At 54.3% G+C, this 14151-nt stretch overlaps 5 protein-coding genes across 5 annotated transcripts; 2 read left to right on the top strand and 3 right to left on the bottom strand.

Moving 5' to 3' along the window:
• Positions 1-155: 155 nt before the first annotated feature.
• CABS01_13891 (LMBR1 domain containing 1) lies at positions 156-1937 on the top strand (the record flags this gene model as incomplete). The annotated part of the gene is made up of 1 exon (XM_060547232.1): positions 156-1937. The coding sequence occupies one exon, from the start codon at positions 156-158 to the stop codon at positions 1935-1937; it is 1782 nt and encodes a 593-aa protein (XP_060394345.1).
• Positions 1938-2169: 232 nt separating this feature from the next.
• Positions 2170-3538, bottom strand: CABS01_13890 (uncharacterized protein; the record flags this gene model as incomplete). Its single annotated transcript, XM_060547231.1, has 2 exons — positions 2170-3385; positions 3453-3538. The coding sequence occupies 2 exons, from the start codon at positions 3536-3538 to the stop codon at positions 2170-2172; spliced, it is 1302 nt and encodes a 433-aa protein (XP_060394344.1).
• A 2261-nt stretch (positions 3539-5799) lies between these two features.
• CABS01_13889 (uncharacterized protein) lies at positions 5800-6804 on the top strand (the record flags this gene model as incomplete). Its single annotated transcript, XM_060547230.1, has 1 exon — positions 5800-6804. The coding sequence occupies one exon, from the start codon at positions 5800-5802 to the stop codon at positions 6802-6804; it is 1005 nt and encodes a 334-aa protein (XP_060394343.1).
• Positions 6805-7199: 395 nt separating this feature from the next.
• CABS01_13888 (mismatch-specific thymine-DNA glycosylate) lies at positions 7200-8291 on the bottom strand (the record flags this gene model as incomplete). The annotated part of the gene is made up of 1 exon (XM_060547229.1): positions 7200-8291. The coding sequence occupies one exon, from the start codon at positions 8289-8291 to the stop codon at positions 7200-7202; it is 1092 nt and encodes a 363-aa protein (XP_060394342.1).
• A 1160-nt stretch (positions 8292-9451) lies between these two features.
• CABS01_13887 (glycosyl hydrolase family 47) lies at positions 9452-12708 on the bottom strand (the record flags this gene model as incomplete). The annotated part of the gene is made up of 2 exons (XM_060547228.1): positions 9452-12490; positions 12547-12708. 2 exons carry the CDS (start codon positions 12706-12708, stop codon positions 9452-9454), a joined length of 3201 nt encoding a protein of 1066 aa, XP_060394341.1.
• Between the last annotated feature and the right edge of the window lie 1443 nt (positions 12709-14151).

Below are 14151 nucleotides of genomic sequence, written 5' to 3'. Positions count from 1 at the left end.
GCTCCCCAAGCACCGAGGAATTAAGCAGTGAAACAATGACGATGCCCACAGCTCTGCGCCAGCTTTATTGATTCTTCAGAAAACATCAACAAAGGTCTACGGTCCAAAGAATCGCCATCGAACGCTACAGCCATACGGCCAAACCACGATTCATCATGGCCAACGCAGGCCTGCTCCAGACCAGTCTCATCTGGGTGGCCTACGCCGCCGCAGTCGTTTTCTGCCTCCTGGCTGCCATCATTACCACCTTCACCTGGCAGACACCCCGGGAGCGATCCGCTATAGTCAGCATCGTCGCTATTGTCAGTCTGACTGCCCTCCTGGCAACCGTTCTTCTGCTGCCTGTCGACATCGCTCTCATCTCGTCCACAACACACGCATCGCTTGGCGTGAAGAAGGACTGGGCTACCGAGGCGCGAGTTCACGACATCCTTCAGACACTGCGCATCGTCTACTATTCCCTTTATAGCTTCGATGCTCTGCTGTGCCTCTTGATCATCCCGTTCGCCTACTTCTGGCATGAGGAATACGATGAGATCGAAGTCGAGGAAGGCCGCTCATTCGGCAGCCGCCTCGTCAGCGCGCTGAAGTACACACTCGTCTTCGTTATTTTGGTCCTGATCCTCTTCTTGGTCGGCTTCTTCGTACCGGCAGCTGGTGATCACAACGGTGCTCACTGGGATTTGGATTACTTCAAGCGCATCTTGGTCCAGAATAACGGCCAAAAGGCGCTTGCCTTTGCTCTTGGACTCCTCGTTACCCTCGGAATTCTGCTGTATGTCATCTACACAGCAGCTGGACTCGCCTTGCTTCCCATGTCCTTCATCAAGTCTGCGCCGTCAATTTCTGCGCCCCAACTTACTGAGAGCACCGCAACCGCTTTGGAACAAAACCGTGAGCGCCAGCGCCAGCTTGAAATGCGTAATGCTGGTCGTCCTGAGGGTATGTCGTCCAAGGACAGGCGTGAACTTGAGGCACTGGTTCGCGAGGAGCGCACTTTGACGCGTCGCGAGAGGCTAGCAGCCGAGGCCTCCGGAGAAGGTCGCAGCACCATTTACAGATTTTGGCTCAAGGTCTGCGCCGTCTTCCGACCCATCAAGCTTCTCGGTGGTATCCTACTGCTCTTGCTTTCCGTCCTGATCTGGGTTTCCATGTTGATCACGGGTATCGACAAGGCGAAGAACTCCTTCTGCAAGGGCAAGTGCGGATATATCCTAGGTCACATCAACATTTTCCAGCCCATCAACTGGATCTTCATTCAGTCCGCCAAGGCCTTCCCGATTGACTACGTCTTGATGGCCCTCCTTGTCCTCTTCTTCTTCAGCAGTTCAATTACGGGCATCGCCACGATCGGCATCCGATTCTTGTGGGTTCGCATCTTTCAGATCCGCAAGGGACGTACTGCGCCGCAAGCCCTCCTCATTGCGACAGTCATGCTAGCCCTTATTATTCTTGCCATCAACTACACTATCGCGAACATGGTTGCTCCCCAGTACTCCATGTACGGCACTCAGACATACTGCACAGCTCCTCACCACGCTGGCGAGACCCCCGATTGCAAGGACAGACCGGATTATTTGGTACAGTGCTCTGAAGCGCTGGATCCCGAGGCCCTCAAGGTCTGCACGCCTTCCATCATGGCCGAGTTTCTCAACCGCATCGCAATCACGTGGCCCTTCTTTGGCCTAGTAGACTTTTGGGCCCAATTTGTCTTCCTCGGTATCTTCCTCATTATTTTCGTTACTGGACTCTTCCGCGCCCCCAAGCTCAACGTGTCCGAGGTTGACGAGGACGCCGAGGAAGACGAAGAGGAGGGATTGCTGGCAAGCACCGGTCGCAGGTTCGGAGCAACTTGGCAGGATATCACGGGACGCACGAAGAAGACTAGCTACGGTACGCAGGAAGGAAACAACGGTGCCGGATCCTCTGAGGCCTAGTTGAGTCGTAGGAATACCCTTGATAACAGAAGTATCGTGCCGAGAATATACGGGAAAGGGTTGTAAAACAAGCACATTGCATATCATCGACGGTATGGGAAGCGTGGAATTTTGTATTGAAACATGGGTCAAGGCACACACACGATGACAGGAAGGGAACTGGCTGGGTCGGTAGTCTTTTATTTTTCCTTTAAGCGACACAGAATGCACAAACATTGTTTACAGGTTCTCCTCATGACGCTCCCAGCATAACCCGTCTTTCGCTATCCTTACCCGGCTTGACAAACCGAACAGCCTTGTGCGTCCGGTCATCAAAGGCCGCCGCCGGGCCGACGTGCATCTCGTGCCAGCATCTGGTGCAGTAGACGTCCTCGCAGCCCAGGCACTGCAGCGTGCCGTCCTCCAGGCAGACCGTACACCACGTCGCGGCATCCTCGTCGGTGTAGCCGGTCTTGGAAGTCAGCCGCTTCTGCTGCACAGAGCGGTCTGCGGGCTGGAAGGTCGGTGCGGAGGGTAGACCCATGCCGCCGCCGCCGCCGCCGTCTGACGAGGGTCGCCCGAGACCGCTGAGCGCGGCCATGCGGGCCGCGATGTCGTTGTCAAAGTCTGATGCGGCGGCGTGCTTGGGAGCGCTGGATGGGACGGAGGGAAGTCCTAGGTCGAGGAGGCCGCTGCCCCCGCCGCCTTGGGCTTCATTGTCTGCTTTGGGAGCTGCGATAGTCGAAGGAACCGAGGGGAGGGACAGCTCCGTACCACCATCACCTACACCTTGATGATCTTCCTGCGAGGTACCTTGGCCCCCATCGCCCGGCGTTGGTGGAGTGGGCTCACGCCGAGAGTTGTACTTCGCCTCCTCTAGAGCCTGTGAGAGCAGGTCATTCACCTCGCGGCCCATTTCCCCGCCATCCGAGTCATCATCATCATCGGAGTTGTCCTGCCCATTGCCCCGGGATGGGTCCACCGAAGTCTTCGAGAGTTCTTCTAGAAGGGCGTTGACCCTGGCGGACTCATCTTTGTGGTCGGATTGCCACTGCTGCGGCGCACCACCACTAAGGTCCTCATCGCTGAGCAGAGCCTCGAGTGTCTGGTCATCTGTTTGAAGGAGGGGATCGACGTCATCATCCCCCGCTTCTGCCGTCGGAGCCGCCGGAGCCGGAGCGGTGGTGGACGACGGCGCGGGCGATCTCGAGGACTGATGCTGCTGCTGCGGCTGGGACTGGGGCGGTGCTGCTGCTTGTGGTCCGCCCGTGTGGGACCATGCCCGAGATGGGGACGCCGGAGACTGCTGACCGAGACGAGAGCTCGCTGGTGTGGTGACCTTTGCGGACTGCTGGGGCGGTTCCTCGCGCTCGGGTGTGTTTCTCAGAGACCTCAACCGAGCGGCCAGTGCATCCTCCCTCGAGGGCGGCTTTGCTGGCTCGATGCCCGTGAGGGAGACATTCAGGGCACTTGTGATAGAAAACCTTAGCAAATTGGTGGTCCCGAAGATGCCGGTGGTCTTTTCTTCTTATTTACTTTGATGACCTGTCCAATGACACTCCGGGACTGCCGCCTTTCAGCGCGCTCAAGCGGTCTAGCAGACTCTTGTCGGGGCCGCTCATGTTCAAGGCCTTTTCTGGTTTCCTTTGAACCTTTGGTTTCCAGTCTGACCGAGACCGAAGGGGTAGGTAGGACGCGGGTATAAGGGTAATAAGAAAGAAGACTTTGGTCAGACAAATTGAATCAGAGTAGACGAGACCCGCACATCGGTGTGATGAGTTGAATCGAATGAGCCTGTATTGATGCGAGGGGGTTTGAGGTGTCCGCCCGATTGTGGAGGCAACAATACCTACTATGCAGGAAGCACGAGGTCCGAAAGGTTCGGAAAAGTGGCGCAAGGCAACTCGCGAGGCATCCAGGGACGAGAGAAGCAATGCTGAAGAATATGGGGCCAAAAGTTTCACCTCAGTGTTGTCTCTGGGGTATGAAGGTCTGGCACTGATAGGCTACATTGATTGTACTGCTAGTACCAGTATGACCAGTATGACCAGTATGACCGTGATGCAACAAGGCCGGTGAGCAAGTCAGATCATGGGAGTTAGAGTGAGAGGGTACGATTGCCCGTGATGAGACCTCGTTCCGATAGCAGGCACGTTGACCAGTGAGTGACGAAATTGAGATGAGAGGCGAGCAAGTGCGAGCTGTCCGCTCCGCCAACTGGGGCGGGCGGAATGTGATGCACTGCATGCACAGCCTCAATCAGCCTATTGGAGTCATTGCTGAACGTGACAACCACAGCATCGAATAAGCTTGAATAAGCGAGATGGGTGGGAACATTGTCATCCCAGGGCTCTTATTAGGCAGAAACTTGTGTAGTGGCGGGCGGATGGCTGTGTGCCAAGGTACCTTTCAAGCTTGCTCCAAGTCCCCAAGCTAGTCCTTTTAGCATCGCCCGACTTTGCTCTGCTGGAGATTCTCGCTCACTAGATTTCTAATTACTTATTCGATTTTGTCGATTCCGTAGAGAGGCGGCAAGGCGGTAATAAGAACCAAACGGCGCAAGGGATGATCTATTGAACTAGACAGGCGATCATCCATCGCGGTTCGTGGCGTAGCTTCTTTCCACTTTACTTTCAAGGGAGGCACAGAGGGCTCACTCTTTATGTAGATACCCTGCTGGAAACGACCTTGGTGACTGCAAACGGGCGGCGGTGTGCGGTGAGCAACTGCGTTTGTCGGTATGTTTTTTGATATCTTGTAAACTGTGGATCGTGTACCATCGCAACCGATGCTCGGTGCCTTGGTGGTGCATAAGAAAACGCCGTCTCCGAAGCTTATGTCAGGGTTCAGGGGGCGCCAGCCATGGATTTTCTAAAGAGAAACAGCCTACGGTGAGGTTTACGATGGGAGCGGATCCATAGGAAGGATCAAACGGCTGTGCCGCAACCTTTTGGCTTTACCAAATGCTTATTGCCTGCCTATCATGATTTAAGTTGAAAAAGGCAAGCAGCATGCTGATGCTGCCTCCACTGGCTGGAGTTATAAAGATATCCAAGGCTTCCGCCTTCCCCCTCGTCATCGTTCCTTTCAAGACCTTCGAGAACACCCTCTCACCAAAAGAACCAAAGAGCCTTCTTACTTTACCAACTTTACCAAGCGACAGGCAACGCCCCTGCTTGCATCATAGACTGCGGCACCCCTACATCCCAAGAAAGACACGCACCGACCCCAATCCTTCTTTCAACGGCCTGACTTCATCGCGCATTCCAACCGCCGCATACACCCAGGAAACTCTTACTGCGCCGATCCCAAAGTACCTTCCTTACCTTACCGGTAAACCGAACTCCGTCTTTACCCAAATCCTACCGAACACAGCCAAGCTGTTCAGAGCGGAAGGAGGACAAGGAAAGCAACCACACAACTTTCAGGGCGTACCAATTCTTCCGGCCCTCCGTCATACTTGGTAGTGTGGTGGCAACCAGACCACACAGTCCATTACACATCACATAGCCCATCGTCTGACGGCATATTGGACCAGTCCGAGCATCCCTGCCAGTGTGGATAGACCATCACACTTAGAATCTCTTGGCACTCTGACACGCCCTGCCCATCACTCTTGAAACGGGAAAGAGACAAAATTCCACTCGCTCCCACTTCCGCCAATTCCTGCAACCTTCTTCAATCTTGCATCTTGCTCATACCAATCTCAAACTTTGGCCTAATCACTTTCGAGTCGCACACGAGACTTGCACGGCCTTATCGCGTACTGTAGATTGGCATTTTTGCAGCGTCGCATTTCGATCAGCGACGCATACACACCTACTTACTTTCCTACCGAATAGTCGGGCCTAAGGTAGCAAAACACATCCCACCGAAAGCGGAAATGAGATTAGATCTCGCAGTCGCCGCGCTGACGCTGCTCGCGCCCGCGTGGGCCGCCGCCGTGGAACCCGGTCTCCACGGCTCCGACGTCGCATTCCTCGCCCCCAAATCCGAGCGCGACAACACCCAGCAGGACGAGAAGCTGTGGAAGCGCAAGGGCGGTGGTGGCGGCGGCGGCGGTCGCGGCGGAGGCTCTTCTTCAGGTGGGTCCCGGTCGGGAGGTGGCAGTCGCTCCGGCGGCTCCAAATCCGGTTCTGGTTCTTCAGGATCAAGCTCATCAAAAGGCGGTTCATCAGGTGGCTCAAAAAGTGGTGGTAGCAGCAGTGGTGGTTCCAGGTACAGACCCCCGTCTTCTTCCCCTTCTTCGTCAACCGGACGGTGGAGGTGGCCGTTCTCGGGCAGAAGCAGAAGCAGCAGACAGCAGACTAACACGAAATCAAGCACATCGAGAGGCGGTTCTCGCGATAGCTCTGGGGGATCGACAAGGACGGGAAGTGGACCGGTCCCAGCATACGGCGGTGGCAGATACTATGGCGGCGGCGCGACGGTGCCCTACTCGGCCGGCGCAAGGAGGGGCAACATGGTGCCATTCCTGCTCGTCGGTGGTGCCCTGGCCTTCTGGCCTGGTCTTTGGCTCGGCGCGCACATGTATCCCTACAGCCACCCGTACCGGTACTACAACGAGACAGCCCGCCAGAACCAGACGAAGCCGGTGCTGTGCGGTTGCCAAGAGTATCAGCCCTGCGGTTGCGACGAGAACAACAGCACCGAGTACATGAACTCGCTCCTCGGCAACGGCAGCTATGCCGCGCTGAACAAGTCCGTGGTCAACATTGGCGAGTACAACGGCAACGAGACAATCCTCATCAACGGCTCCCTGCCCAACGGCACAACCGCTGCCGGCGGTTCCGACGAGGTCGGCTCCGCTGCCTTCCGCACCGCTGTGGAGACACTCGGCTTCTGGCCCGTTGTTGTGGTTGTTCTCGCTACCGTCTTCGCGGCATAATGCGCAACCGATGTTGGATGTATGACCGCACCTTTGTATACTAATGACGGATGGGGTTACATGCATAAGGATCGGCTGTATTGGTTTTTTGGGTTTCTTGGAGTTTTATTATGGAACAAGATACCCTACAAACGACGCTGGAAGAGTCCCATGATCATGGGAACGGGTTCCATCGCTGGGGTCGGCAAAATGAACCATTAGTTATTGATGAACGAATCAAATCAAGTATGATATACTCGCTGGCCGAAACTATGCTGAGTGATTCTGCGCCAAAAGCTGCCGAAATGCCATTCTAAAATAAGCCGACGTCGGCGTTGACAAACATCAACCCCTTACTACTTTGTGAAATCGCTGTTACTGCCCCAGGCAGTCGACACCGCTGTTGACCGCTGCCCTCAAGCATCGGCTTTGGCCTCTCTTTCAGCCCGTCTTCGCTCACACCAAACACCCAATTCTCTCCAAATCCTCTCCTTCTCAGCCGGGCGGAGCGATGCAGCAAGACCACTCGTGCTGGTAGCAACAAAGACCTTGGCGCCAGCCCACGCTTCAAATGCCTCTACACCATCTCCTTCGATTCCCTCATCCTGCTCCCCCTTCACAACGATACCCATGTTCTCGTTCTCGTCCTGCCATCCGTACCGAAACTCCTCCTTCTTGATACCCCTCCCGCGCCTCACCCGCCAGATGCTCTCCCAGATCGACTTGCCCACGATACAGACAACCTCGGGCCTGCAGCCCCGAACCTTCTCCTCGAGGGCTCCGACGCCCTCGTCCATCTCCGCCTTGGAGAGCTCGGCACCGTTGCGGCTCGGGCGGGCAACAATGTTGGTGTTGCCCAGCCCGTACAGCGCCGGCAGGTCGCGGTCCTCTGTCGGGGCGCAGAGGCGCGGGGTGATGCCCGAGGAGAAGAGGAGTTTCCAAAAGAGGTTGGAGGGGTGGGCGTAGACGTGGCCGATGGCCGCGGTGCGGAGGCCCGGATTGAGGCCGACGAAGAGGACGAGGAGGTCTGGTGCGAGAATGTCGGTTAGATGGGGGAGGTGGGCGTATGTTGAGGGTGGCGCGTAGCCTCCGGCGGCCTTGCGTTTGCGTTTTGGTTTTGGTTTTGGTTTTGCGGTTGGCTCTGGCTTTGTGCTTGGTTCGTTGGAGATGTCTTGTAAGTCTTCTTCAGCTTCTTCGACTTTGAGAGAGATGGATGTTGAAGCGGACTCGAGGGCTGGCGATTTGGTGCGGCCGCCGGCCGTCTGCTTGGTGACTCGGTTCGGGGACGGGACGGGGCCGAGTGGAGTCTGCTTTCGTGGACTACGACGGAGGGGCCGCCGCGGGGAATTGCTGGGAGATGTAGAAACGTTGTTGGCAGTAATAGTACTGGCGTTACTGGCGCTGGGCGGTTCGCCGGTCGGGGTGAACATGAAATCGTGCATCTGAAGTCGGCCCTTGAAGCTCGCGGCCTTGGGTTGAGGCTCCGCATCAAAGAAGGGCGACTCCATACCTGAGATTTGATTGTTGAACTTTGTAGAAATGACTTCAGATTCCAGTCCGTATGGCGGGCTGGGCTACCCTGTCAGGTCTCAACCGAGCCGGCCGTCTCATCAACAACAAGGGCCTAGGTGTGATGTTTGTCGCAGCCACTATTGTACATTTCTGTACGAGACTTGAAGTGTTAAATCTGGTCGATGAGGGAGGAACGAATCACGCAGCCTTAGACATGCGTTGACGTGCTGTGCAATGCGAGGTTCAAGACGAAAGAGTTTGGGTAATAGGTATTTTGATATCGAGAATGCGCCTCCAGATGTGCTCACTTGCAGCACATCGGTCCTATCCCTTGATGTGCTCGGCAGTGTCAAGCAAAGTATGACTCGGGCTAATGAGGGTGTCCTTGAAGCAAGACGATAAACACGACACACCGTCAATGGGATGGGGTTTGGGGAGAGGTAGTTCGATTTTGAGTTTGAGGCAAGTTGAACTAAATGTTGCATGACAGCTCCTGGTTAGAATCTCGCCACTATGTTAGGACGAAGTTGTTTAAGGTAATTTGATCTAGGGGTCCTGCCTTCCTTTGGCGTCATCCGTGCTTCTGGGCCCACAAAACCTCTACTGTTGTTCAAAGGCAGGAGCTTTAGCTTGACTTTCATGAAGTAACAAATCCATAAAGACTAAAGTAGTTCTCGTCAGCATCTTCATAAGTCGGCGGAAAACTATCATCATAGAGTGACGGATGTTTCATCGGAGATTTAATGTTTAGGCCAATCAACATGTAAAATCACACCATCCCGCCCAGACAATTCAAGTGTACAACATGCAATAAAGTCGCAGAATGAAAGAAAAGAGATAAACGCATGCATCGGTGGAGAAAGCTTGATCAAAGTCCGCCAGGCAGATGCTCTCCAGAGGAAATCAAATGCTCAGGCTTATTTTTGTTTTTTCACATCACCAACATAAAAACCCGGACTTGCTCTAACGGCTAAAAATCGAAACTGCAATTCAACTTCAATTGATCAAGCAAAACGGAAACTCCTCCACATATGGTATCTATCATGCACCTCCAGACCCGTATATACAATGCATCGCTATGCTCCAAAAGACCATGAACCCCCATTCGACGGGTAGCACCCTCTCCTTTTCTACTCTGACGCTATCGTTACCCAGTTTATAGGACAATGATGTTATCCACCCTCCGCCCTTGGGTCTCAATGAAGTACTTTCTCCGAACCCCCACACCGAGGGCATTGCCAAATTTCTCATAAGCCTCTGGTCCACCACCGCGAATCATCACCATAGCAATGGGGTGCGGCCGCCGCAGCCCCGACGGTGTAACCTGCTCAACGTCCAGGTGAGGCTTAATCATCTCATATTCCCACAAGTCAGGAGCGCTGAACACATAGTTGGTCTCGAGCTCCTCCTCGTCGACAATGATGACAAGCTGTAGAGATCGCGGCGAGGGTGTGTAGGAGGGAATGTTGGCAATCTTTTCACTGAATGAGCAGCCCCCACGGCGCAGGACAATAACCTGGTGATTGCGAGGCGCTTCGTCAGGCAGGCGACCGTCACACCCGAAGCCTGCTCGATAGACTGTCTGCCAAGAAAGGTTCGGAGGGGTGTCGTCACTCGGGATAGAAGCATCAGTAACATCGGGAAGCGGAACGGCCCCTTTGCCCACTGCCAAAGCACCCATGTAGCTCTCAACATGGAAGTTTGCCTTGGCACCAGCGGGGAGCGGCGCCGGGGTATTGGTGGGATCAAAGACAGAGGTGACGGCGCGGATCATGGATTTAAGCATGGACCTGTAGGCAGTGTTCATACTTTTGCCGGAAGTCTGATCTTCTACGAGCTCAGATTGCGCCTCTTCAGTGAGCTGAACTTGATCGTCAAGGTCACTAATCTCAACCTCCAGCCCCTCGGCGGGGGCAGGTGCACTGGCGTTACGCTCTTCCGGCTCCCCGTGCATCATGATGAGCTCGACAAAGCCATTATACCGAACACGATTGAATAGAGGATCGGAGATGCCTTTCAGGAGGTCCGCGTCAATGTGAACTGGCTCATCTCGTCCCAGCGGCATATGATTGACTTGGGTGACCCTCCATGTATGATCGTATGCTGAATCAAACGAATCTTCCTGAACAAAGTGGACTTTCAATCCACTCAGAGCAGAGATCCTAACGCCTACAGGTGTCTTGAAGGCGGCAGTGTTGGCGAACAGGCTATTGAAGGCGCTCCCAACGCTGCCCTGTTGAATATTGGCCGGAAACTCAATGACTAGTGTAGGCTTGAAAGGCAGGGCGGCACAGGTGCCGTTGTCTGGGATGAGCGTGCGTGGAAGTGTCCAGGGGAAAAAAGTATGGTTTGCCTTGTATCTCGATATCGAGCCATTGCTGCCTTTGCCGGCGGGAACCAACTCAACTCCACTACGTGGGTTAGAAATGGTGTGCAGGTTGACGAAACTCGCTGCGTGAAAGACATCGGGACGCGCAGCCAGAACAGAACCCGTAAGAGGAACTCGCTTTGGGATAGGGCAGGTATTCGTAAAATTCTCGTCGTAGTAGACCTCGACGCTGCTGTGTTGTTTGCGGCGTTCCTGCTTCTTTGTTGGCCTCGTTCTTCTCCGAGGGATGATCAAAGGATGCGCCTCCGTGGTGAAGACATAAGCGGCATCGAGCTTGTTCAACGGGTGGTCTGGGTCGAAGAGCAGATATAGATACTTGGTGGTCTCGCCAAGAAAAAAGCTCTGCATACGGTCGGCCTTCTCCCCAGTGTCGACATTCTGGAGGCCGGACCAACCGCATTTCGTGTAACACAGTCTCTTGATGTCACTGAGGACCATCTCTCCGACGTGCACATACCAGGGGTCGTTCGTAGCGCGATACAGGTAATAGTTGGACTCGATGAATTCAGGGCGGCCAGGCCACCAACCAATACCTGAGTCGACTTGTCTCTCACGTACAGACCATCTCTCGGGCAACGCCCCGTAACGCGTCCATAAAGCTGTATATAGTAGATTGGCTTCCTCGGCCTCCTCAATCTCACCAGCCATCGCAAGCAAGCCAGGATAGAAGGCTGCTAAGCTGTCAATCCAGCTTGTGAAAGCGTACCCGCGAGTTCGGTGACCAGTCATGTAATATGGGTGATGCGCGTCATTGTATAGGTGGCGCTTGATAGCTGCGTGTGCATGGTGCCACGCCTCCAGGAACGCCCCAGCAGAGTTCTCCTCAGGCGTTAAAGGTGTGTCGTGTAATGTATTGGGATCGAGCCACTGCCGGTCAGTGGGTGGCTCTGAGGCGGTAACGTTCGGCAGCTCATGGCCAGACAATAGAATATGGCTTTTCAGTGCATATTCAAAGAAGCTGTCAACGCCAGCGCCAATCCCCGAGTCAAAGCTGACCCACTCGCCCTTTTCGGGGTCAATTGCATTACCAACAAGACCAATGTCGCTCTTGGCCTTCCACACTGCCCAAAACGCTCGCTTCGCCAATTGTTCGAACCTTGAGTCGCCTGTGAGCCTACTAAGAACGGTGAATTCTAGGACAAGGCTTCCGGCGCCGGCGCTACACGTATCCGTCTTTTCGTTCGTCGCTCGAGTCGAATCCGGGTCATCGCGAGACACCTTGTGCAGTGGAGAGTTGACGTAGAAAGGTATGCCATGTCGTAGGTTGACTCTCGGATACGGCAGCCCTGTGTTCGTATAGAAAGCGGGCAAGAGCCGCTCTGCAAGGTCCAAAGCCAGTCTGAGAAGCTGCCCATCGTACTTGAAGTTGTTTGGCCATGCTATGGGGTGCAACTCCAGCGGATCGGAATCCTCATCTTCATTGAAAGTTTGGCCCGGGTTATAGCCAGGTATAGGCAACTCTCCGATAGCAAACAAGTGCGCGCTCAGCAAGCCGCCGACTCCTCTGATGACTGTCTCGAAGACTTGAACTTTGCTGTCAAGATCAAAGCCTCGCGCCCTTCGCCCTTCCCCAGACGGCCCGCGTCTTCCGTCGCCATAGTATTCGACGAAAGCTGCGACGCTCTGCTGGAACTCCTGCAGAGCCCAGACAGCAGTATGTTCATCGGAGGGTGTCCCTGCGAGGATAGCCAGGGTCGAGAGGCTGTCGATGAGGGTGAGGGAGTAGTTGCCAAGGACATCGTTCAAATCGTAGTTTCCGGGGTTCGCCGGGTCGCGCGTTAGCGGTGTGCAGGATATCGGGCGTAGCTAGATGCAAAGTCAGTCTGTTTCCAATGCCTCGCAGATGCTAGGTGTTTGCGTACCTCGTCCTCTGGGAATGCAACGCGCATGTAGTTGTCCCAGCCATGGTGGAAGACTTGGGTAGTTGCATTACGAAGTTCGGCAAGGTGAGCGTGACTGAGTGCAAACACAACTGTCGGCCATAAAAGACACAGGTAGCCCAGGATGGATGATCGCGATAACATGGTGATGCTATCTCTTGTGGCGCTCGGCAGGGCTCCCATCAATCAGCCGGCTGCCAGCGGCAGATGCCTCTCGATTTATGCGGGACTGAAGTCGAGGTTCTTCATGGAATTTGGGCCATCAAGCAAGTTGTTCTTTGAAAAATAACATGGGTATCACCGAAAAAAGACAATATTCGCAGAGAAAATAAGGGACAATGTTGAACTGAAAAACGTAGCCCGCCCTTGATAGGTCTCGTGTCTGACGTCGAACATCAAAGTGGGATGCGATGTCTGTCATCTTCCTCCCATTGGTGGATCTGCTGACTCAGCATGCCTATAGTCGGTGCGTTGCTGCTGTAGTGCTGCACCTCAACTTCTGGCACTTGCTGTAGCGTATAGTCAGATTGGACGAACGTATCTTGAGTTAGTTGTCGATCAGGCTTCTAGAAGGTGCCGATAAAGTCGTGATGTTATTCTCTCCCTTCTAGAGTTTCGGCTAACGGCAATAAAGTCTTGCTTTCACTTGCCGTTTGCATGAGGCACACAATCATTTCGCATCTTTGGATATGCTCGATCAGCAGAGATAGAATACCCGATGATTCCCCGAGAACGTAGAGCAGCTTGGAAAATGAAGAGCAACACGAACTGGGGTTTATGCGGTAAGGCATGGAACTGGAAAGAATGATTGTACTTGCTGGGAAACGTTGCGAGATAAGCTGACCTTTGGAACTCCTATCAAGGTGGTGAGTTAAATGGATAGAAGGCATAGGTAAGCTTCGTAAGAGAAGCTTTATCTTGATCAGGTCGAGGAGGAAGAACCGCATTTCCCATACGCTTTAGTCCTAGGTACCTTACGTCGAAAGGTTGTACCTGCCCCTCTTATCTTGCTTATCGCAAAATCTTACCTCATCACTGAGAACAAGGTGTGGCCAGTGCACTCACCACCGTTCGCGCTAACTGACGGGAAGCTTTCTTTCTTCCAACAACCCCACAACGCCAAAATCCTCCAAAGTCAACCTCATCGAAGGATGCTTTCTCGAAGCGCTTCTATTGTTGGGCGACAGGCGCGCCGCATAAGCGCGAAACCTCTTCTTCTACATGACCAAGTTCCAACCCACAATTTCGAAGCTATTTCATGAAGACTTCGACACGATGCACACTTGCCTCACGCCCAGGACCGATGATAGTCAATGTCGGAGCGCAGCGGTCCATCACCGGTGCTGCCCCCACAACGTCAAGCCATTCCGATCAGAACCGTGCCCCAGTTTCAGGCAGCATTGAGGGGAAGCGAGCTTCAGCATCGACTTTGTCGGCGAGGGCCATATTGGGACAGAGTTACCGACAAGCTGTGACGTCTGTTCGGCCCACTTGAACTTCTCGTACAGCCGGTCATCACCCCTGGGTATTTGTGATGGAACCGCAGCTGGCCGCCAAACGGGCCGCGCACACCGCCAGGCCAATTCG

The sequence above is a fragment of the Colletotrichum abscissum genome (assembly GCF_030869225.1).
Source record: "Colletotrichum abscissum strain IMI 504890 chromosome Unknown Scaffold_49.1, whole genome shotgun sequence".
NCBI classification, from domain to species: Eukaryota; Fungi; Ascomycota; class Sordariomycetes; order Glomerellales; family Glomerellaceae; genus Colletotrichum; species Colletotrichum abscissum.
This window is presented reverse-complemented; position numbering and strand designations above follow the sequence as displayed.